The 25,194-nt window shown below is 43.9% G+C and overlaps 1 protein-coding gene across 1 annotated transcript in view; it reads left to right on the top strand.

Moving 5' to 3' along the window:
- Positions 1-517: 517 nt before the first annotated feature.
- The window catches only part of tex264a (testis expressed 264, ER-phagy receptor a), a 67,250-nt gene continuing 42,573 nt past the window's right edge, over positions 518-25,194 (top strand). Inside the window, exons 1-2 of the mRNA XM_076757356.1 lie at positions 518-1,052; positions 12,349-12,570. Coding sequence (XP_076613471.1) covers positions 795-1,052; positions 12,349-12,570 — 480 coding nt within the window. The 5' untranslated portion in view covers positions 518-794. The remainder of the gene's footprint in view (positions 1,053-12,348; positions 12,571-25,194) is intronic.

A 25,194-nucleotide genomic window follows, 5' to 3' on the forward strand; every position in this document is an offset into this window, starting at 1 on the left:
ACTGTCCTGGTTTACAGGTGTATCCCCGCACTCTCAAATCCACCGGATCCGCTTCATATTTTGTCCTCAATGAATTTCCATAGGTTCATGAACTTAACGTCAGCAGGACTGGTTGAACAAAACCTTTAACGTTTGCCTCTACAGTCCCTAAAAGCAGCACTGAAAACTGTCTGACAGCACCAACAGCCTTTAGACAATTCCGTCACATCATTTACAGAGCACGAGAGTCCGTGAAAGAAAAAATATTTCGATGAAAATACAGGAAATTGCCTCATTTTGTCCCACTACTCTATCATCTCTCTGCTCAGCCTCCTGGGTTGAACCATGACAATGAAAAGAGGGGGTGTCTTTGCTATAAATGCGTATTTTACGGTCACTAAGATTAATACTGCACAAGAAGAGTAATTTTTATTGATAGTTACATAATATATGTACATGTAATATTTTTGACGTGTTATTAACATATGCAAATCAGTCTTTAAAAAAATACCATAACTCCTCCCACCTCAGGAGGCGAGAATGGTCTATCCGGGAAGCATGTTCCAGTGTTTGGGGAAATGCCATAAACAAACTGTCTTTCCTGTCAACTTGAACGACTCTTTCGTTTTACGTTTCAGGTCATTGCGACTGTGAAAAGCACATTTGACACCTCATCTTGAATAGCGACGTTTTTCGTGTTGTCGTTTGAACCTGCTGGACCACAGTCTCGGTGTATGTGACCCGGAGGGAGGACGCTTAGGCTTGACAGGTTTTTACAGATTGTGTTGACTGTAGCTGCACCGCTTTGAGAAACCATGTCTGATCTAATCCTGGTGCTCCTGTTAGTCGTGCTCTTGGTGTGTTTGATTGTGACTATCGGAGGCTTCTTGCTGTACTCGGGACTTCTGTCTGACGTGATTATAAAGACCGGGCCACCTCCTATCAGAAATGTGACCATTGCTTATAAATTCAAAGAGGGATCATACAAGGACTGCGGTGCACTTTACACAGAGACCTGCAGCATCGGGCCAAAGTTGAGCACCATCGCTGTTTTCTACGATGACCCCAAGCAGGTGAGACCCCAACACTCAGTACCTGTTAGTCTAACCGCACAGCACTGAGTCTGTGTTTACACTTGACCTCATGACATAACCACAAAACCCAATGTACTTTGTTTCCTGATAAGATGTAACAGTTAAGATATGCTTCATTTGACCTGGACACTCTCAAAGGTCACACACAGGGGTTGATGTTAAGCATTTAAAACTTAGATTTGCACCATTTCAGTGAGAATCTGATGAGTTGTTATTGTGAATATGATGTATTTAGCAGCAGTCCAGGGGTGAGGTCTTGGAGATATGAAGGTGTAATGTAGACGGGGCTATAAAATGTCATAAAGTTGTAAAAAGTTCCTGTCACAATTTCCCAGAAACCATCTTTACATTGGCTTTTTCCAGGCACCAGTCCAGCACCAAAATAGATTTCATATACTGTCATGTATGACAGCAAATGGTCACATTTGAGAAGCTGAAACCAGCAGCTGTTGTGCATTTTTGCTTTAACCTTGACTAAAAGGCTGCACATAATGATTATTTTCATTGGCGATCAATCTGTTGATTGTTTTCTCGATTAACCAATTAGTTGTTTGGTCTATAAAAAGTCAGAATGTGGTGAAAAATGTTGACCAAAGCCCAAATGACGTTTGGTCTGAAATGTCATCTAATATCAGGCTACTTTTATGCTACTTAACTAAAATGCCAATTCTCAAAATTGTTGCTGATTCATTGTCTGTCCATCATCACTGTTAATCAACTAATCATTTAGCTCGAAAGAAACAGTTTCACAATCTCAGTGAGTTTCTAATGTGACTGTCTACTTCCCAACAGTGATGACAGAAAGTCCAGGACATATTAATGCAAGTTTCAAGTACAGTATAACTCGATGTAATTGGGTGTAATTCAGCCTGTATGGCTCAAGGGGTTAAATGCACAAGCAGCCTTTTGAAGGAACTGAGCCTGAATGATGAAACCAGTCAGCTGTTCAGTGCCACGTTGCACTGTTGATATTTTTTCCCTCTCATCTGTGGTTCCACGGTGCTCTGACTAAAAGATGGTAACCGGACTCCAGAGTAGAAGGGCAAACACAGCCTCTTCACGTGTGTCTGAAGAGAGCTGCTGGATATCCGAAAAAGTACACTTTATGTTCAAAGTCTAAATGTCTACGAAATGACAGTCACGGTCCAGTGAGAGGCAGCGAATCTCCCTCTGTCACCCTGATCCTAATCCAAAACCAGATTCTGTATAAATGGGTCGTTCCTCAGCTGAGATCTCTTTTTGTCTCCTGCTTTCATTTCGCATTCCACCGTTAATCACGAGTCGTGTTTTTAGTCAACAAGAGATGTCTGCACAACAGCTGCTTGTTAGACGAGAATGTTTGTTGAGTTCCCAGCTGATGTGGCCAGAGTACACACACATATGGTGTGCGGGAAGATAAAATATCTCTGAGGCACAATCTAGCCTATTTATAGCTTTTTCCTGGATTTAACAGCAAAATTAACTGTGCGACGCTCGGTCTGCGCTTTGATTAGCTTACACTGAGTCAGTTCTGCTGACATTTGAGTGCTGAGTCTGTTATGGTCGGGTGAGTTAAGCCATCTGACAAACAGTATGGCAAAATGGAGGCTTCTGGCACGTCAGCCAAAAGTGCACAGTAATCTAGGCTGGGTAGTTGACAAGGGGCACAGGCTGTGGTGTTGGACAGCTTAGTTTGTGTTACAAAGTCTGTTGAGTTTCATGGTTTCTGACACTTTCATGATCACTTCTTTAGGTGAGATGCAGCGTTCAGCCTTAACCAGCTGCTGTGCCAAGTCATAATTTTAGTTATCCTTTGTGGAATAAAGCATGTGGCACACTGGCAGCGCTGTGCTTCTGTCTGTCTGTCTGTCTGTCTGTCTGTCTGTGTACCCCTGCCAGTTTCTCTGCAGCATGCTGTCCTTTTTTAGTGGAAACCCTGACTGTGAGTCATACCAGTGGAAAGTTGTGGCAAGAGGCTCACTGAGGAGCTTTTAAAACTTTTCTGCTGCTGTCAGAAATTGTGGAGAGTCTTGATCATAAGGGACCATTATAGGATGTTCAGAGGTCTCTACATGGGCGGAGAGATTTATTTACGGATGCGGACTTGATGACTCCATTTTGACATGATCTGATGTACGGACATCTGACCTCCATGTGGAGAAAAATTAGTCATCACAGAAAAAAAATCAGGTGTGAGAATATTATTCAAAGTTTAGGAACTCAAACTGCAAACATGTGACCAGACTTTGACTTGTAGAACAGGAAACAGCCAGTAAAGCCAGGTCCACTGACTCAGAGAAAAAGAGCCCGGTCATTGTCATAGCTAAACATTTCTATTTGTAGTAATGAGTTAAAGCAAATGTTTATACATACAAGTGTAAGCTTTACATTCTTGCCCGGGCCTTTATCACTGAAGCTGTGAAGGGCTGTGATCATAGCTGATTGTTTTGTGATATGAGAATTTAGTGGACAGAGGCCACAAGTCTGTAAGTAAGGTAAAAATGGGAGAGATGCTGTATGGCTGAACTTTGGCCCAGATGGAACTTCTAGTGAGTTGTAATACTTGTTTTTATGTGACTCTGTCCTAAAGTCCATTGCAGTAATTAAAGAATACATGTGGACTGTTGGAGGAGGTCAGCTCTATGTTGCTATGTTTAGACTTGACCTCAATACTTGCGGTGGCCTCTTCATCCAGTGTAAGCAGCAGCTACCTCTTTTCACTATGCTACCGTGTCCTTGAGATGTCAAAAGCGTTCAATGACACGTGTAATAATGGTGCAGAGCAGTCAAATCACCAGTTCAGAGCGGAGGAAAACAATCAAAAGCTTCTTGTCGTCAGGATTTCTTCCAGGAAAGTTCAACATTTGAAATTCCATGTGTGGATGTATTTGTGTGTTTCTGCAGTCGTTCTAGCAGAGCTGGATTTCCCTATAAATGATTGTGAATTCAATGCCATGTTGCATACATGATGTCTCTGTACAGTCTGAACCACACCAGGTGTCAGAGATGCAGTCATGGTCAGAATCACCTTCTTTAAGTTGTTACCATGCAGATGGCTGTTCATTACCTTTAGAAGGAACAGAGAAACTGCTCTGATGGTTTCATCCACCCTTGTAAGCCTGTTGGTTTGCTGTACACTACAGCCACTAGATGGCAGTGTTAGCATTGAAATTGAGTTGTGTGGGAGGTGGGAGCATCCTCCAAACCACATTGATCTTTATGCTTAATTTATTACCATGGCACAAGTAATGTGACTCAGCCTCTTAAAATTCATTCAGCCAAAAATGAATTTCATCATTTTGGATGAAATTTCAAACCTACACAAGCGGCTGTGTAGTAATTGGTCACTGTGACACCACACCAGTGGTTTCCACTCGTGGTTCTGGATCCAGAGTATAGCTGGGTTCCAACAAATTGCAGTCATTTGCATTCACCCTGCATTCAAGTTGTAATACAGCCCCTGTTTAATGACTAGGATGAAAGCCAGCAGGACTCTGTGTCCTGAGGACCAGCTTTCAAAACTAACTACACCAACGGATCAAATTAATCACAGTGTGGAGAGAGCAGGCTTCTCTGTTTTAGTGACTAAATCCACTGTATATTTGTCAAGTGAGACAGCTCTTTGGACAGCTGTGGACTGTTTGATTTCACTGGTCTGCACTGGTAAAGGTGGGAGGGGGGGGCTGACATCCTCACCTCGCTCAGCGGAGGCACTTGAGGCAGCACCAATTAGCACGAAATCAAGTGGCTCCTCTCGATGCCTCTTGCCTGCGTATGTCCATTCATGCATGTATGTGTTTGCATATACTTATAATCATCATCGCTTGTTGTCACAAAGGCCTGAGGGATTGAACAGTTTAGCAGTTTGGCTCTCAGGGGTCAAGTCAACTGGACGCTGACCCACAACATGGGAGGCTGCACTTAAAACTCACCAAAACAATTCAAGGCAGAGTTGCCTCAGGCTCTGCTGTAATGGGGCTTTGACACGAGTATTGAACAAATCCCAGACTGGATAAAGTAAAAATCTAAATCATTGAATTCCCGGGTTGCAGCCCTTTGTTGTGTTGGAGGATGGCAAGGAGTAAAAAATCCTCTGGCAGGCTGCCTGTCTGCAAGTAATCTCCAGAGCAGAAGTCATTAATGAGAGTGGGCAGCAGTGAATGCTCAGAGGCCAGTTTGTGTGTCACGAAAAAAAAACTACCAGAGAGTAAGAAAGAAAAACAAATGTAAGTTCAGTGTCCAAATGGAAGTAGGAGGTTTATGCATTAATTGAAGCGTTACGCTGTCTGCAGTGGATGTGATCAAAGTCTGTCCATACTTGGTCGATCTGCACAGCAAACGCAGCCGCCTCTGACACTGATAACATGTTGTGTTTGTATTGAGGCTAAACCAGAGCTGCTGTTTGGTTCATCCTCTGATCTACTGAATTCCCACTTAGCTGTAGCTTCAGAGGCAAACCCGCTCCCCGTGACAAGCAGGAGAAAATGAAATGTTGTGTAGACGTACATGGGAGTGGCAGTGAGAGATGAGGCGAGGCGTGGGACTGCCTTGGAAGAGGGGTGTCTAAATTGGTAGGAGTCTGACTCACCTTGAGAGTCTCGCAGTGCTCCAATTCATCAATCGGAATTTCAGATCAGAGCGCCGAGCATCGCCGCACTCCCAGTCAAATTTATTAGCATTTTACTGCCGCTTGTCTGTCGGCCGACAGCAACAACATGAAAGGGGGGCTTCTGGCAAGGAGTTGCCGCTTTTAAAGGTGGATATAAAATGAGAAATAAATACGCTGATACTCTGAAGTCTGGTCCCACAGGTCTTCAAGTCAATATTATGCAAGATTGTGGACATGCCGGCTCTTCCTATAGCAAAGCACCCCATTAATGTTTATAGACGTCTCTACAGTGAGTGAGATGCTGCAAAACCAGGAGGTAGAAAGCCAGAATCTATTAAACGAGGAGCTGCTTTTTTCTCCTGCAACACAACTGTTGAGTGTATTTTTAAGATGCCACGTTCATCCATTTTCCCAAATTGTGCAGAGAGAAAGACATTACTCTACAGGCTGACATGTTCCGATTAGTCCGCGAGACAAGATGGTGAAGAATGCCTTTAAATCTTCTGCGCCATCAATCCTGTGACATGTATTGGCTCTTCACCCTGTGTTATGATGCGCAGGATATTGGATTACACAGGCGAATGTTTATCAGAGCAGCTTACAGAGAGCAAGGAGGTGGAGAAAGAGAGTTGAACATTTGTAGAGAAGGAAGTAAGCCTATGCAGAGTGGAGGCAGGAATTGATTCATATCTCCTATTAGAGGAGATTATCTGCCTGCTCTGTGACATCTGGCTGGAGGAGTGCCACACTGTGTCCAGCTGGCCAAGGAGTGGTGAACCAGCTCAACAACTGTGGCGAAGGAAAACTGTGTCCTGCCTCCAGCAGGCTGCTTATCCTCGCCAGTAATTATACATGCCAGAACTCCCAGGATGCCATGTGTAATTACCAGCTAAGTCTGAGCACAGCCTAAAGGCACCGAGCTGCACTTGGTGAAAGAGAGAGAGACAGAAAAATAGATTTCCACTGGCTCCTGACTCAAGGGGCCATTGGGGCCCACGCCTCGTCACTGCTCCGGATATATAATCTGATTTAGGTGCTTGAGGCCCCCCCCCCCATTCAAAGGAGTACATATTGATGTTTGCACATTGAAAATGTCGTAATTTTCATGTATCAGTCAGTGTGATGGTTGGTTTTTCTTGGTGCCCAAATTGTAAAATGAACCTCACTGCTTCCTTCGCTAAATCAGTTAGCGTAAATAACTGCATCACTGCAATTGCTGCTTCATTAATTGAGCTGCAAACCGCCCCATCACAGCATACCTGTGGTCCCAGTGCTCTGCAGCCCAATTAGTTTCAGTTCCCTTCCTGGTGACTGTGTCTCTGCTGCCTCGTCTGCCTGCGGGGGGGCGGGGGTGGTTTCCAATCAGCTCAGACAGGTTATCGCCCTGACACACCGAGGCGAAAGGCAGCTCTTGTGGAGAGATTGCCTATCCCATAGTCTTCTGTTCTTCTTGCTCCCCATGTGTCAGGTTCTCTGCTTGTTCATGGACGTTCCCTAAACACCATCTGTCTCGGTGTTCCAGATATAGAAAGGAAATGATGCCATGAACCACTGAACAGAAAGAGAGCGCTCCCCAGAAAAGGCAGCGATGTGTGTTGTTTGTGTGATGTATTTATCCAATGCGGTTGGACTATAGATGAATTCTGCTTTTTTTTTTTTTGGGGGGGGGGGGGGGCTGTTACGTGCTCTTCACAAAACGCCGTGTTCTTTATGAATGCTGCATTTGCTGCTTGTCATGCTCCACTGCAGACGTTGATGTGAAGATGGAGTGGAGGTCCAGAGAGGCTCCAAATCTGCAGATTTATCGACTGCAGTGCAGTGAAGGACCCTTGTACAATCACAGCCTCTTAACTCCTTTCTGGCGTAATGGTAAACTCGGTGTGCCAGCAAGAGCGTGAAGGGCAAGGCTGATGTTTTGCTCTCGTGCATTTTTTGGATTTCAATGGCCCTCTTTAGTTGTTGACTCGCATACTACAAGGCAACATAAAACAGCAAGAGAAACTTATTGATTTGAAGTTCTTGTTGTCTCTCTCACAGCAATGCCTCTATGTTGACTTTACGTGCTTTGTATGGTTTGTATAAAGAGAGAGCTGATGTTACGCTCTTTCAATGTTAATCGCTCCCCCTCTGCTAATTTAGCTTTGCATTTGCAGCCGGCTGGCAGTTGTGTTTTAATGAGCACGGTAATGGTCCTCGGTCAGGCAGAGTGTGGCACGCTCATTATGATCTCCGTCTTTAAGTTACAGTAGGGCAGAGTGCTGGCCGCTTGCCTTGTTGGTCCCTGTCCTCTCTAACCTGCTCACGCTTCACAAATGACCGATCGTAAACAGGGCTGGTGCTCCAAGCGATGCTTCCCAAGTGGCGATCGCTAGTAGGGAAGAGATGCAGGGCCAAGTGGAGGAAAGATGAAGAGAGTAAATCCTCATTACGTGGCAGCTAATAAAGAATTACCTCTGTCTGCCTTACCTTTTTATTGTTGGAGAGCCCTCATCCATCAAAAAAAAGGCCCTCAAGCAAAGAATTGCTTTTGAAATTACTTTCTCTCCCAACAGATCCTTGGAGACCTGGCTTAGGGGAATCAGGTAGAGCTGGGAATGGCACCATTTGTGAGGAGAAGCCATCTTAGAGTCCCGTGAGCCCTGAGTTGGCTGTATATTTCGTTTTTTTTCCCCATTAATGAGCTCACTTAGCATATTAGCATTACACGAGCCCAGCAGAGACATATTCAGATGAGATTAAACATTCCTGTAAATCTTTCAGATGGCTTCAGTCTGCTTTTGGAGGAGTTTACAAGTCACAGTAACTGAATTGTTTTTTTTTGCTTTTTTTGCAGCTTGGCACAGAAAGGCAATATGTCAGTGTTCAGTTTCAGAGGTAAAAGCTCCACAGACTTCCCATTATCTGACTCTCTGCTTCTCACCCCCGGCCAAATCAAAAGCCACAGTCGGCTTTCCTCAGCTACCTGTGAGAAATGGAAACGCACGCTCTCTTTCAAAACGCAGCTTTGGCAGCTGCTGACTTTCGGAGCGCCGCTGCCCAGCGTGGACAGCATCTGAGAATTTCTACCTTTTGCAGCGCTCGAATTTTTTAGACTCCAACAAAACAACTTTGGTGGGGAAGACAAGACAAGTACACGGAGTGGTGTTCCTCTTCTTCCCTAATTGCCTGGAGTCTCTGGGGTGTGTTATCTGGGGGGAAGCAGCGATGAGATGCAGTCAGGGCTGCTGTTTGTTCCTGCCACTGTGTGGGACGTGAATGATAGCTAGAGCCCTGAATGATATCATTAGTGAACTACTGGTTTGGCTAACACACTCTAGTCTATCAGTGCGGAGAGCATGAGAGATAGCGAGATGGTAAGATACTGAAGCTAGACTGTGGGAGGACAGTTGTTATCCCCTCTGTGTTTGAATGGTTATTGTTGCGTCTTATCGTAGACCGCCAGTGTTGACGCGGGGCCGCTCTGGACGGCGGGCTTTTGACGGCCCGTACGTTTGATGCATTCATGTAGGAGAAAGGGTGATGCAATTGTTTAAGACAAGGCCATAAAACAAAGGTGTTGAACAATTATGAGTATGGCCTATAGGGCGAGGTCGTCTGATGTCGGGATGATGTGACCGTATTGTGTTAATGTTTGACAAAACAATTCTGTCCTGATAAATGGTTCCAAGGTAAATGTGATTTAAAGCTACAGTTATCATTTTTGTGAATTTGAGGTTTACCTTTTTAAAGAGTTTTGTTTGATGTAATGCTAACAAGTTAATTCCAGTTTTCTGTGTCATTTTTGGTAACATTATATTAAGATAAGCACATTTTCATCATTAACTGCTTTGCTTATTAGCTTGCATATTTGTAGCATATTGGCTCTTTATAAATTCTAAAGCACTTCTTAATGCCTTATTCTGAGGGTTATTAAGGGTTAGGTTATTTACATCATTCATGTACAACAGTTTCCTTACTTCCTATCAGTACACACTACAAAAAACTCTCAGTTAATGGCCTAGTAGTTGTAGAATATGGTCATACAGAGTAAGAGCCAGTATGTTGCTAATATGCATGCTAATATATTTACCTTGATATAAAGTGTTGCTGTGTTTTGCATGCACGTGACAGATCATGATCAATATAGACGTCCACTGCCATGCGAGCAGAGTTGTGAGGCTGCACTTAGGCACAGCGATACTTTGAGTTAAACGCTCATGTCAGCATGCTGACATGCTCACAATAACAGTGTAATGCAATGATGACCATGTCCATCTTAGTTTAGCGTGTTAGCAAGCAAGCAAGCACAGCTGAGGCTGAGAATGTCATTTTGCAGGGAATTAGTCATGGACAAGAAGTATTGGGCACATTGAAGTTTTGACCTGATGGTGGCGTTGGATGAAAATGAAAAGGATCATCAAAGAGATTTCAATTCATCCTGGTGTTTGTATCAGTTTTATGACAATCCTTCCTGTAGTTAGAGGAAAAGTCACATGATCAAGTCAATGACGGCTGTTTTTGTCATCTTATTCAAAACTCCACCGTCACGTTTTGATATTGCCTTTTCTTCTATATATGTTTTTAGGATTTAAAGCAGAGAGTAGATAAGTGTCTTCATGATGATTTATTCTGACAGTGCTTACACAGCCACTGTGTCAGTGTTTTCAGTGACTCATTGCTTCATTGTCAATAGACCTATTATATTTCATGCTGCCATGAATGGATAATTCCCTGTCAAAAACAGGTGATCTGTGCTCTCTGAATGACTGTTGAACATGGTCGCGAGGGTCTCTGTCAGGTGACAGTAAAGATCATCTGCTCATGCTGAACAGGCGCTGTCAGTCATTATTATTACCCACATGATGCAGACATGAAGAGGCCATGAGGGCTAGGGGTGGGGTGATCAAACAGATTTATCTCAGCCGGAGAGTCTCACCGGCAGCCAACTGCGCTGAATTACGCCGGAAAAGCTGCTTTGTGAACAAAGTAGGACAGTGGGAACCGTGCAGTGCAGCAGCAACACAATGCAGTCGAAAATATCTCTGAATGTGAGAAATGAGATGGAAAAGAAGAGAAGGTTGTGGCGTTAAGATGTGATAATTATGCGAGGATGCCAGGGACATGAAGATGAGTGTGGCTGGCTCCCATCTGTGCCCTCTCAGTGCTAGCCCTCCACAGACCGCCACTATCACAGAGCAGAGAGCAGCAGCGTGTTTTAGATGACCACACCGGGGTTTGTTTTATCCCTTACTACCAAGCGCATATACTCCATTTTTTTTTTTTTTTTACTTTTAAGGGTGTTAATCCTGCCTTCCAGACAGCCACCGGTTCTCAATTCTCAGTGCAGAATAAAAAAAAAAAACTACTTGCAGAGACAAAACTTGAATTGGGAATTGAATCACACTGAAGATTTTGTGTGTCAGCATCACTCATATGTGTCTCTCAGCATTATTGGCAGTTCTCAAGTCAGATGGAGTGATTACAATTTATTCCACCCATGCGTGCCGAGAAGTTAGGAAACATGTACTTAGACATGGCAACATCTAGCAAATGGTGGGCTTAAACGTGTAAAGTGTACTGATGTGATTTTTAGTAAACTGACAAAAAGGTGCAAAAAAGCCAGTTTAGTCCTTTAACAGCAGCTCCCACTCTCCATCTGAAGCTCTACAGACATGCTGCAAAGTGTCTGCAAACAGATGTGAGTGGGAGAATCTCTGTCAGATCCTCCTCTGACTGACAATTTGCTCAGTGATTGTGATTGCTGTCTCTCTCTCATCTACATGCAGACATGTGGGCACATTAAAAAACATTATGGTGGTGGCAGAGCGCTTTGTAGTGAAGGAGATAGAACCTCCACGTCGGCTCCTATGTGCTCTCCTCCAGCATTATCAGGCGAGACGAACAATCCCTGCTCGTTCCAGGGGTGCGGCTCTGAAGCCAAGACTATAAATTCTGGAGCGTTATTGACCGAATACCTCAGTATTAATATTGTGAAGACTTTTCAAGCTTATTTGTAAGTAGTTCAGAGTCTGACAGCATGACATGAAACAGGATTCTCGTTAAAAAACAGACGATCCAATGAGCTCCAAGGGGGCACTTATGACTATCAAATCAGCGCCACTGGCGGGACTAACGTCATTGTCAAGTGCTGAGAGGCCGAGGAGGAAACGGTCGGACCACCACAGAGACTGAGAGTGTAAACATAGTATATTATGTGTTCACAACGCTGTCTGTTATCATGCAAACGCAATTGACTTGTGCAAAATCTAAAATAGTCATTCATTGTAATGGTTTTGATAATGTTTGCACAGAGTGCGGTGTGACCGTTTCTGCCACGCTTGACTTGACAGTTTGAACTGCCGCATATGTGACCTGGCTGTGGGAAGTTTAGCAGAGCTGGCAGCCCTCTGTCCGGTGACACTTGGCAGACTACACGAAGGCGCCATGTCTCCACGAGTTTAAATCAAACGACTTCTATTTTTACTTCCACACACGTGCTGTTTTGTGCTGGTATAGCATTAACCGCGCCAGTCACCTGTTGTTATGAGTAGTTATCTGTCCTACAGAAACACAATGTTCCTCCAACAGAAGCCGTCGACCTGCTGTGTGTTTGATGTGTGTGTCTTTGAGTTTCTACCGCTGTGCGTTGACTCACTGAAGGTCCTTAAGTGGATTTGTTCCATTATTTCCCTCTTTCTGTCCACTCAGAGGCCGTCAGAGAAATGTCGCTACGTGGTGGGCAGCGTCCTGTGTGAGGGGGAGGAGAAGCCGGATGAAGAACTGCAGAAGACCTATGAGAGGTTTGGCTTCAAGGTGTTTTCCCTGCCTGAAGTGAACCATGCTGTGACCACCAGCTTCCCCTGCACCACCCCTCTGTCTCATGTGCTGGGACCTTACAGGGTCTACCCCAGGATCGCGTCCTACATCGAGGTACAGACGATATGACACTGTTAGCACGATGTGGATATACCTTTGTCTCAGGCTCTTTCAGCCACATAGTGTCAGGATTTATCTCTTATTGAAAAAGGATCCCTGAGAAACGCGGATGTAAAGGCTGAGCAGTGTGTATGTCTCCAGTGTTTACAGCTTGTCTCCGCTTTTCAGGAGAATGTTTCTTCTCACAGTAGTGACTCGTGGCTCTGTGCCCCTCTCACACATGAAAAAATAAGACAGGAGTTTTCTTCTTCTCTCTTCCCAGTCTCCTTTTATCGCAGTGGACGGCAATCATCTTGCGATCCTATCTGTCCTCTTTTCTGCTTCCTGCTTGTCAAAAGACCCTCACTCGTGTTGTTTAATTCATCACATGAGCAGATGAGGTCCTTAAAGTGGATTAAGAATAGATGAAGTAGTAGGAAATGAAGGTACGTCTGAGTCCCGCGGCCCATATGCTGGGCTCCATGTCCTCAGGACAGGCCTCAAAAAGCTATTGACATTTACAGATGACATTTACCCACATGGATTCATTTAGGGGCATCCCACTGCATGAATAATGCTCCACGTGTGCTCGTATGTGAGTGCATGCACATGTGTGCTTGAAAGCCTGTCCATCTGTTTATTGAAGCTTCTCTCTCTTCACAGGAGGTAAAAAGTTCCCAGTTCCCACTCAGAGAATGAACCATGATGTGTTCTCGCATTACCTTCTGTGGGTGGAACAAACTTTTCTTTCTCATATTCATGACAGTGGAAGACGGAGGGCGTTCACACAAAACCGTATGATGGCGAGAGGAGTCACATTTGAATGTTGAAATTCATTTTGGGAACCTTTTTGTATATTATCAATAAACTGCAGTGCTTGAATTGCCTGCATAAAGCCGATGCGTCATCACCATGTGATGGTGCCATTATGCCATAGGAGTTGGGCTTTACTGTGTTGAGTCCTCCATCTGTTGTTGTGTTGTGACGCGCACAGGAAAGTAAAGGGAGCTAGGACTCTGCCGGTGGCATCGTTATTGGCTGTATTCAGCTGTGCCAGCATATCAAAGCTATGCTAAAGATAGCCTGTGTGTCGTAGGCAGACCCTTTCTGAAAGGTCTCAGTTGTATTGTTGACTTTCATCCCGGCCTTGTCTCTGAGTTTTTTTTTCATTGGGTAGCTTAAATACTTGGCACTGATGACAAATTTCGGATTTTGCAATGTGTTCTTTTGTTCAAACAACACAACAGCTATAGAATATATAATTTGGGATGAGCTTGGAAATGAATATTAACAATGTCTTTTGCCTCCTAATTTGAATTGGCTAATTCTCCATATACCACAGTCCTTGTGATTGTAGACTGCCATGTGTCTCCTCTGATACACCAGCTGTTACTTTTCACCTGCCCTGGGGGCATTAAACCCATATATCCCCCCCTGCAGCCAGGCAGCTGGACTAACCTGCAGGAGTTGCTAGTGCACCAACAAGGAAACAAAACCCTCACCGACATCCCACCCAGCAAATCCACAGCTGTTTTTGTTGCTGTCTGGGTGAGCTGGAAGAGCTGCAGCCAGGAACTGAACTCTGGTTGCATTGGAAAAGTAAGCTAAAAGCCAGCTGTGATGTGTGATGTTTAGCAGTACACAGTTAGAGCTGCTCTTGTGGGGATGACTTAATTTTTTTTTTTACAATGTGCAAGTTTTCAATTGTACATATTTAGGTTGTAGTAGTGATATCAGTCCTTTTCTACAAATTCTTAAAGGTCCAGTGCGTAGGTGCAACATGGCGTACCCTCTAGATCTCATTCAAAGGTAACGCAAACACAACAATCCTTATTTTCACGCAATTATACACTAATGAAACAATAATTATTGATATCATATTCCATTTCTGACAATAGATCCCCCTAAATCCTACACACTGGTCCTTTAAAGAACCACTGCCTGCTCAGCTTAATGTTTGCCAGCTTTCTCATCTTTTTTTGCAGTTTGGTCTCTGCGGCACTATGCATACGGTAACACCCGACATCAGAGGGCAGGACAAACTCTAACATGTGCACTGACACAGACTAAACAGTCTGAAGGCATAGGAATAGCATCTTTCCGTGTTAAAATTAAGTAGCGTTCCCTTTTAGGCTGTAGTGCTGTTACATAATCGTGGCCAGTGTCGGCGTGCATCTTATGTGAGCATGCAGCTCTGGTTGTCAAGCTAGCTGATGTCACTGTGGCGAAAGCATCAGTTTTTACTCCCTCACTCTTGTGTGCCATAAGGCAGACATGCTTGTCGCAGCCCATCACTTGACCTGAGTGCTGTGACGGGTCGTTAAGGAGCTGCTCTTATACAGAAGATGGGCTAATAACAGACTAACATCCAGTTTGAGTTGTGGAGTGACAAGTGCACTATGCATACCAGCTACAGCGAGGCTAATGAATAATGGAGCATGGTTTAGAGAGGCTTGGTTAGAGGGTGGTAAGCGAATGTGCTCGAAATGTGTGCCTATATACTGTATGTATGATTAATTGAGTAGGTTTGTAGTATGAAGGACTTTGAAAGGAGGGAAACGCTTGTGTGACGTACTGGGGATTTTTCTTAATCTACTGGCAAGTTTATGCTAATCCACATACAGAGAAATGGAACCTGAATTCTGCACTTGGTGGCAGTGCAACAAGCGATAATATTATGATCTTTTAAAGCAGATATGTAATAGATAAGTGGCCACCTCGCACATGTCTTCACCAACTCCTGAGGGAAATATGTGGCGGCAGCTGCTTTGTACTTCACTACGTTCACCAGCGAGTCGCTAACTTTGAGGGTCATTTGGTGGTGGGCACGTAGCGCACAGCGGGTGTCTTTAAATGCTGCAGATGAAAATAAGGGTGATGAGAACGGCGGACTGAACCAAAACAGTAAAGTTGCAGCAGGACAAAAATTATTTGCAAAACCAAGCTGAATACGCACCAGGAATTATTACCTGACTCTGTATCGACTCGTATGAAAGTATGGATCAGTGCGGTTTTAAGCGTTCAATCCTCATTCGATCTATGCGAACCAGTTCTGCCAGCGAGACTGAGGAGCCCAGACTGGTGAGGTGGGCTTAATGTCTGGCCGTGTGCCCAGCATTCAGCCTCAAAGTGTTTTCTCAGAGACTCGGGTGCACCTCCCGCCTCTGCGGTGCTTCACTTATCAGACAGCAGGTTAAGTGTAACTGCCCTCTTTCACTTGAACACTTTCTCTCCGGTCCAACAGTGCCATCTCCACACCAGCTTACCTGGCCTTATCTCTCCCATGCACAACACATAAGCTAATACACACACACACACACATGCACACACACACACACCCACCCACCCACAAGTTGGTGTAAGTGCGGCTTAAAAGATCTGAAGTAGGTGATAGGTGTTCACAGTTTTTAATCCCGATATTTTTAAAGTGCTGGTAATAATCACAGGGTATCAGTGGATTCATGGTATCAGTTGAATGTCTGAAATCTTGGTAATTCAGCTCAGCAGCTGTATATTCGTGTCAGTCTAAATGTCAGCAAGTAAGAGAGTGGGTGTGAGCACGGGATGCTTGGGATTCTATCATCTCCCAGTTAAAAAGGCCGGTGGTGAAAGACGGAAAAGTGAGCAGATAAAGAAGTAGCTGTCACACTATATTAAAGGATTTGGTCAAACCCTGTTTGATCTTTTGTGAAAGCATCTTTTCAGGATCTAAAGAATGAAAGTGAACAGTCATTGGGGTGTTATTTTGGTGGCTGCGTCAAACAAAACAGTCCCTGTGAGCAGAAACAAGATGAGAGGCCGGTAGCTCCCGTCCATTTAGTAATCCACTTATCTGAATCAAGCCTAAAGCATCATAAAGCATCATTATTTGTCCCTCATGTCTCTCTGTACACACAGGTTTGTTTGCCTCGCAGGTCTCACAACAGTGAGAATGTGTCTCTCAGCCATCAGGGGTAACTCGGGTTGGTGTCATTTAGATGTGTTCTAGTTATTGTTAGTCTCTATAGTTGCTCACAGCGTGTGTATAGAAGAAATATGTTATATATGGAGTAGGAGGATTCATAAGCAGTGCTGACAAAACAGTCACACTTGCGGCTCACAAATGCAGAATTGAAAAAAACTTTACGCTGTATCAGCATTTAAGCACAATATTCTCTTTTTTTTCCCACTTAGTATCTAGAAAGAAAGTCCAGGCAGTTTACCACTGTCACAATGATGAATAACAAGAATATTGTTTTGAGCTCAGCCTGATTTAATAATATCACCATATGGCCCCACCACACACAATATTAGGTGTGTGGGTTTGTTGCGTTGCCAGTTGTGCAGCAGGTGAAGCTGATAATGGGAGAGTTTTTGTGCTTATGTGCTGAACAGCATTTTCTTGCCGGGGGCTCTATAGTCCTTCTTGAGGGACTTCAGTGCTACAGTTTTTAGGATAAACAACCTGCCTGATCTGAACCCAAGCGGCGTCCATAACCAACACCAAGTTCAGACATACAGTATAACTGTCAAGACTCACTAAGTGCGACCTAATGAGGAGCGTGAGCCCTGTTCATTCAACCTCCGCCAAGGGGGTTATGTTTTCAGTTCACTCTGTTTGTGTGATTGTCAGCAGGATTCTGGAAAAACTGCCGGTCCTTAGTGGAAGGCTGAGCCAAGGAAGGCCCCATTAAATGTTAGAGGGGATCCGAACGATGGGGCGGATACATGAATAATTTTTCATTTTGGTTGACATTGCGAGATAGTGGTGGAGTAAATGCCATACGTCTTAAAGTCCAGTAGGTGGTGGTAAAGTTCAGTAGTGCCAAAACATTTGGAGAAGTACAGTGAGCCCATATCACAATCCACAGTCACGGTGCCAGGAATCCTGTGGGGTAGCCCACACGTGTAGCCTCTCAAACGCCATACAGAAGGCACTTTTTCTCAAGCTAAGGTTTGGCTTTGGAAATGTAAATATGCACATGTCATGCAACTAATTAGTCTAATAGTTTTGGAACTATATTATATTGTGTGTAATGTTGTGCTTGCAGATGTGCATTTCATAGAGTGAACTATTGGCCCTGGTGGAGGTCTAGTTTTTTATGGCACAGGAGTAAATCGATTAGCAAGGACTAGAGGGATCCTATAGGACCCCAGGGTATTAATAATTAATGTAAATGAGGGGCAAATGTGCCCGGTGTCTCTGCAGTCATTTGTTTGTTTATTTATTTATTTGCTCACTGTTTCCTAATGAGAACACTACTTGCTAGCTTTTGAGCATGCCCACAACAATCGGAGTGGCGTCTCGATTTACGGTCATCATATAGATCCACCATCAAGAGTTGCGTTGGGTGACAGAGGAGGAAGCTGCCGGACAGACCTGGTAAACAACCAAACATGCACTAATGGTGAACCACAGGTGAACAGGGGACATTTGGCTGTGGCTCGTGTCCAGCAGGTCTTCACCTCCAGAGGGATCCCAGGCGGGGGGAGAGAAAGGTCCTCCATTGAGAGAGCGAGCTCTTAAAGCTTTATTACTTTTTTATGGAACAAAAGCAGTGAAAGTCCTGCTAAACTATAATACACAGTGTGCCGAGCTTATACAGTCTATTTTATCATCTGCAAAATCACGATAAGTCAAGATAAAAATCTTTATTACCGCCATGTATCTCCCACTGTGCTGAGGCTGAGTTTTGATGTTATTTGCTGGTAAAATAGAGGTGACTCCCGTTTTCTCCTCTTTAGTCAGCGGCACCTTCATGCTCTACCACCGCAGAGTGTTGATTCCTCACCTCCATTCCGCTCATGGTTTATTCACCAGCCACTCTTCTCCATCTTCTTTGATGTTATTATTTGTTGAATTAAATATAGAGAATTTGTTTTGCTTGTCCACAGCATCTATATTTCATGCAATGGCCTGATTAGGGGTTAGCCAGCGGAACTGCGCTGATTTCAGGTGTATCCACCGCGTAAACAACAACTGAGACGCCCTTCGCTCTGCTTAGATGCCGCTGTGGCTGAGCAGAAGTGTGTGCTCAGTCACTGTTTCTGCACTTTTAACAATCGTTAGCCAAGCGGATTCTGAACTACGGAGGTGTATTGTTTGGATTCTCCTTTACAGTCAGTCTTGGTTTCTAGAAAGCTCTATTTTTAGCATGTTGTGTCTTCTTTGTGCGTCTGTCTTCATGTCAGTCTTTGCGTCTTGTTCCAAGTGTGTGCAGCTCATAAACTATATGCTGTCTGTCAGTCAACCAGCAGGATTGTGAATGGGGAATAAGGACACTCTTGTAAAACAACTGCGCTTCCACCACCCATTGTAGCGCAGTTCTGTCTCTCTGTGTCTCTATCTCTGCTCAGCAGACATCCACAGAAGCACGCATACACACACACACACCATTTATTAATAATAACCCTAAATCATGTTACATGGTTATAAAGCCAATTATTTTCCTCTCAGAGCCAGGTAAAGGAATCCTCCCACTCACTGCCTCACATCCCAGCATTTCTGAATACCATGCCTTATATTACAGCTCTTTGTCTGTTCTCTAGTTGACAGCTGCGTTCAGGTACCAACGTGAGGAATGAATTGTTAAGCAGAGAGCATATTGACAGTGCACACACACACACACGCACACACACAAAGCCCTCTGGGCTCATAGATAGTATAGCTTCCTAAAGGCTCTGTGTGTTTGGGTACAAGGGCATCTGATAATCTATTCAGGACTATTTTGAGGTGTTGTTCAGAGATGGTGTTTCATTCCTTTTTGTCCTGCCTTTCCCACCTCTCTCACTGTACAGACTACACCATAATGCAATATGCTAATAGGCTTTCTTTTCCTAATTATTTCGGATGGATGCTGGTTGTTCTCAGCAGCAGAGAGGGGGCTTAACAAGAGACACTTAACAGGTAATATCTTGACGCATGGAAAGAAGGCGATGCATCTGAGTGCAGACACCCAAGTTGAGACTTGCAGTAAAATATTTTAGAGGAATAATTTTGGGGAATTTTGCTATTTTTCTTACTCACCCACAGTTAGACATACCTACTGATGCCTTGTTACATGTCTGCAGGCAAGTTGAAGCTCACTTCATGGATATCTGTGGGATCCAAAAGGAGCTCCCCTGCACGTGGCGCATTGAAACTGCAAGCTGGCAAATTTAAAAATCCATTTATCTGTTTAAATTTATGAGTTTGTCTCATCTGAGAAAAGTAGAAAAAAATGCTTAACATAATACATCTTTGCAAAACTGTAATTATCCCTTTAAATGTCGTAAACATTTCCCTTCTCCTGTGCGTCCTACGAGTAGAGCACAGCACCCAAATGCAGCACTGCTGGTCCACACTGTTTTGTCTGCAGTATCATCAGCCATGATGAGGTTTTACACGGGTCTACACGGACCCTCCCAGCTCCTTTTTTTTAAGGCTATGAGAACTTGAAACCAGCCCAAAGGGAAACGGAGGCAGGGGGGAAGGCGTGGCAGGATTCTACATCTTTAATGCCTCCTAGGCTCAGGGCGCAGACTGCAGCTCAGCCTTTAACTGCTCTCTGTTCAGCGATTTCTGCGTGGGACGGTGCAGAATGGCAGGGGTTGTGGCTGCGATGGCATCAAAGCACAGAAAAGCAAAGTGAGAGTCAATAAGCGACGTGCGAGCGCGTGAGCGAGCATGTGTCTCTGTGACTGATTGCTTGGGAGCTCGGTGAAAATTTGAGTTCGAGGAGGCTCATGCCTGTCTGCTCTTTGTGTGTTTGTCTCTGTGTGCTTTACAATGCAGGCTGTAGTGAGAGCAAGATAAGTCTCCTTCATTATTAATGCTGTCATTCCAACAGCATTGTTCCCTCTGTTCCATTTTTATTGGTTAACGCTCCTTGTTTCTTGAGGGCTCTCAATAATAATAACCTTATAATAAAAGAAAGCAGCAGTCCTGAGGTGGAGGCAGCCTCTGACCTGCCATTCTTCATATCGTGTGTTTACCATTAATATGCCTTGTTATCCCTTCATTCTGCCGTTTGACAGTCTGTGGAGGAAACGCTTGGCTGTAGATGCACATGGCTATATTTAGACACCAATGACGCTGATGACAGTTTCATCACTTTTTCTCTTTTTATTTCCTATAAAGAGTGGGCTATGATGTGCTGAGGCCGTGTGTACACACTGGGCTCTCCCCAAAATTTCATATAATGCCTGCTTTCCTGCTTGCTGTGCCAGACTCTCTGAGCTCTGCTGCAGCTCTAATATTCTGTTATTGTCTGTTTTTCATCCACAGCCTTGTCCTCGGTTACATCTAAACCTCACCTACTGCTAAAACTCCTGAAGCCGAAGAAAATGTGTTGCATCCTTTTCCTTCTCTAATTGAGAATCAGTCAGATTTTTTGCATTTGATGATGAAAGCATAATTTGGCCTTTTCCAGTGGTGAAAAGTAACAAAGTATATTTACTCCAGTGCCATACTTAAGCACAATTCAGAGGTACTAGTACTTTACTTTCCATTTTTGCTACCTACACTACATTTCATAAGGAGATACTGTGACTTTCCCCACATTATCTATTTGATAGCTATCAGTAAAGATTACGTATGCATTTTACGACAACATCAACACATAGAATATAGAGCATTTTTGTATATTAAACCACCCAACAGTGTATAAATAGTTAGATTAGCTCCACCTCAACCAGATACAACATTGAACTGCGGCGTACGTGCTAATGCACCAGTAATCATAATCCAATAATCCATAATACTACAAGATGACAGGAGCCATTCTGCTTAATGTGTACTTTATGTACATTTCTGCTGCTCGCAGTTGTTTTACTTGAGCAAAATGTTTTTGTTTCGATTTTTACAATATGGTATTACTACTTTTACTTGATAAAAAAAATCTGAATACCTCCTCCACCCCTGGGCTTTTCCAATCTAATCCCCTTATATGCTTATTTTTATTCAAATTTCAAAAACTTTCAGAAACTTTCATATATGCTGGAACATTTATTTTGGTAATGATATAATGTGATATTGCCAAAGTCCATGTTGTGGCACAACGTGACAGTGGTGATAAAGTCGGTATACCCCCCCCCCGACCAGGAACTCACATAATAGACACGGCTGCTGACCACACACGGTTCGGGTACCAGGTTTCAATCTAGTCTTGTTGTTAAGCTAATCAGCTGCTGGCTGTGGTCTCATGTTCGGTGAACCCACACGGCAGTGCAATTGATCTCCTCATTTAATTCCTAACAAGAAACCAAAATAAGCATATTTCCAAAGATGCCAAACTATCAGTAGTCCCTTTCAAAGTATTTACCTGCACCTTTAAAGATCACGGTGTAAACACTTAAGCAGTCTCAGGCTTTAATCGCTCTGGTATACATGTAACGTTGCTCTGTGATTCCTATTCTTAGTGACAATCCAGTGACGCGGTAAGTGAGCTTGATAGCAGGCAGAAGTGTTTGTGGTGTTCTTATTGATTCCTGCTTCCCTCCAGCTCTGGGATACTCTTCCCTCTGAATCTCCAGCTGGGCATCACACACCATGCTGCCAATTAGACTCTTTCTTGTGAGCGCACTCTGACAGGTAGCGTTTTCACTGTTGTATTTGTGACCTGTGTTTTTTTTTTTTTTTTTGGTCTTTCTTCTCTACTGTGTGCGCACTCTATGACCGTTCAGCAGAGGGTTAAGTCGGCCCCTTACGGTTTTCTGACCCACTCATCCCTATCTGCATTGACGTGAATAGAGTTTGCTATGGCAATTTTGTCACTAAGGCATAGTGTATTTATGGTTGTTTTTTTTTTTTAAAACAAACTGCACAGAGGGATTTTGTGCATATGTCTGGTCCTCCAAATTCTGCTCACTTTTAAATGTTCTTTTCAACCACTGAATAAATGCATAACGTATGTTTCCTTGATATTCAGTGCTTTTGTTTTTCATTCTTAGATTAAAAATTGTGCTCTGACCTGATACAGGCAGCTAATAATGGTCAGCTTGAATGTGCAGCTCTGCCCTCTTTCATTAGCAAAGAGAAAGGCAGATTGAGTGTGAGACTGAGGCAGTGGGGGATTTGAAAACTGGAGAGTTTGGATGGCAGAGGCGCCGTGCATCCACAGGGTATCTGGTCATCGCCCATCTGGCTGGACAGTCCCTCTTTGGAAGCACTATTACCCTCACTGCAAACACATGTTCTCACAAAATCGTGTCCGTGTGTGTCAAGTAGCTTGTTTATCAGATAGCTCAGTGAGGTTTATTGACTTGATTGCGTCCAGCTAAGTCGGCAAGGACATCTTGGCCTTTAAAAAGAAGTTCATGGCCTTTAAAAAGCGATTCTCCACAGGAGCTTTGGTCTGAGTCTAAGTCTGTCTCAAAGTAGCAGACTGTGGAGGAGTGCGTTTATAAAGATTAGGCTTATCTTTGCATCATCATCCTGAGTGGAGGCAGTACACCCAGCTTAAACATGGGCAGGCGGCTCTGTGGCCGTCTCAGAGAGCAGAGCGAGGAGACATAGATGATTAAAGAAGAGCACCAGTGTCCTCTCTACCTCCCTAAGACAGCTGGCTCAGACTGGATGGAGCATATTCTTTCATCATTCTTCAATTATTTCTACCTGGAGTTGCCTCTATTATTTCTGAATTACTATATTGATTTCTGTTTTGGTTTATTTTCTTTTTGTTTTAGAGTGTTGGAAGGTGCCTGATGCTATCAAAGTTAGCCACAGATAGTTGGTTAAGGGTTCGTAAAATGTCACGTATCCATGTATCTTTAACTCCATGACCAGTAAACTTGGATTTCTTGATTTTAGTTTATCACTTAAATCCTTTGTTGCACCCCAGACTGGACCAGTGGTGGAAGAAGTATTCAGATGCTTTATTTACGTCAAAGTAGTAATACCACACTAGTCGTAGATGCTCCTGCGGTATCATCCCAGTGTAACCAGGCAAGCCCATGTAGCTCTGTTGGCAAGGAGAGGATGAAATCTGCCTGCCTGTATTTTAAATTCTCTCCACGGCCACGATTCTCACTTCAGTCAAAGGGCTCTATATTTGCCCACAATTGATGGTCAAACTTTGATCTCCACCTCACACGAAGGCCCGACCTCCAGGTCAGAAGCATATTGTCCTATGGACCACATGAATCCAGCCCCCCTCTATCAGTCAGTCATTCTGCCTCTCCGGCTGTCCCGCAGTGAAAAGGCCACGGTGCCTTGCCACTGTGGGTGAGCAAATATTAAATAGATGCCAGATTACTGAGAACGACCCCTCTGGGTGGAACATACGGGAGCTATTCCACAACCCTGCGGCTGTGGAGACGCAGGAGAAGAGCAGGAGCAGAGGTGTCAAAAGAGATCAGCTGTCGACATATCCTAAAAACGTGTTACGAGCGTAGCTTTGGCTCTTGATTTTATAGCCGTGGTTATGCTGCAGACCTCTTCCTCTGTGAGTTTGTTTGTTTTCCAGTGGATGCACACTAAGATGCTGAGCTTATGTAAAGTAGCCACACAGAGACGCATCGGCCTTTGGGCACTTCTGTACCAAGAGCAAGAGAAAGGAGTAATGTTATTGGGGGAGATGGGGCATGCTGTGTTTATCTTGGAAAAGTGGTAATAATCTGGTAACAGTATGCTGCATGCTGTTTAAACGCAATTTGCTCAGCAGTGATACTGTGGTTCTTGTCTCCTTTATTTTGCATTCACAGTGTGTTCTGTCTGTTAAACATACAATATGCTTTCCATCAGAAGTTACTGCTATAATTACAGTGTGTGTTTGTGTGTGTATGTAACTAAATGCACACACACAAAATACCGCAATTTATGCTGTATATGTATTTATGAAAGGTTACTGATATAATTCTAGTTCTCTGAATACACTGATCTTCAAGAAAAGTGCCTTGATGTGCAGCATTTTCAGTAGGTGACCTTCACCCCAACCCAAACATCTATAGTAAAAACTATATCTGTAGTCACGTCTCCCCTAAAATATTGTGTCACACAGGTGGTTTGGTCATGGGATGTATTTCCAGCAGCAGATACGATACTGAACGGTCATAGAAATATTCTAGAATATTACAGGAATACTACATGCAGCACTGTGCCTCTATGATCCTCTCGCTCCTCTGCGACTACACGTTACTACTTGTCACTTTGATCATGGAGGTGACTCTACAGTATATAGGCTACAGTGTGGTACAAGTTGAGTATTTAGAGTTTAGAGAATATTATAGATCCAAGATGAAAGTGACTGAAGGGTGAGACTGAGAGAAAAAGGAGCATTTACAAATCCATCTGCCACATCAGCACCGCGGACAGCGCCGTGGATTCATCAACACACAGCACCGTGAGGCTGCAAAACAAGACCCAGTGCGAATCCGGAGGCAGAGTAGCTGAAGACATCACATGTCTGCAAGTGTGTGTTCTGCTTGTTCCACAGGTGTTTGATAAATTGATCATACTGGCTCCCTTTTGTTGCACTTATGGATGATAAGCCCTGTTCTGGTTAACTCCAGTAAAATATATCCTAAAGTCTGTCAGTCCCTCTGCTGCGGGCTCTGCTCTGAGGTCACGCAGCTGTCCACTGTCTGTGTGTGAGGAGCTCAGCCCGCCCTCACGCAAACAGGCAGAGACGCAAAAAGTCACTTTTGTGTCCCTCCGTTCCCTCATTATTTTTGCTCTTTTCC

This window comes from Chaetodon auriga, chromosome 2 (genome assembly GCF_051107435.1).
Source record: "Chaetodon auriga isolate fChaAug3 chromosome 2, fChaAug3.hap1, whole genome shotgun sequence".
Taxonomy (NCBI): domain Eukaryota; kingdom Metazoa; phylum Chordata; class Actinopteri; order Chaetodontiformes; family Chaetodontidae; genus Chaetodon; species Chaetodon auriga.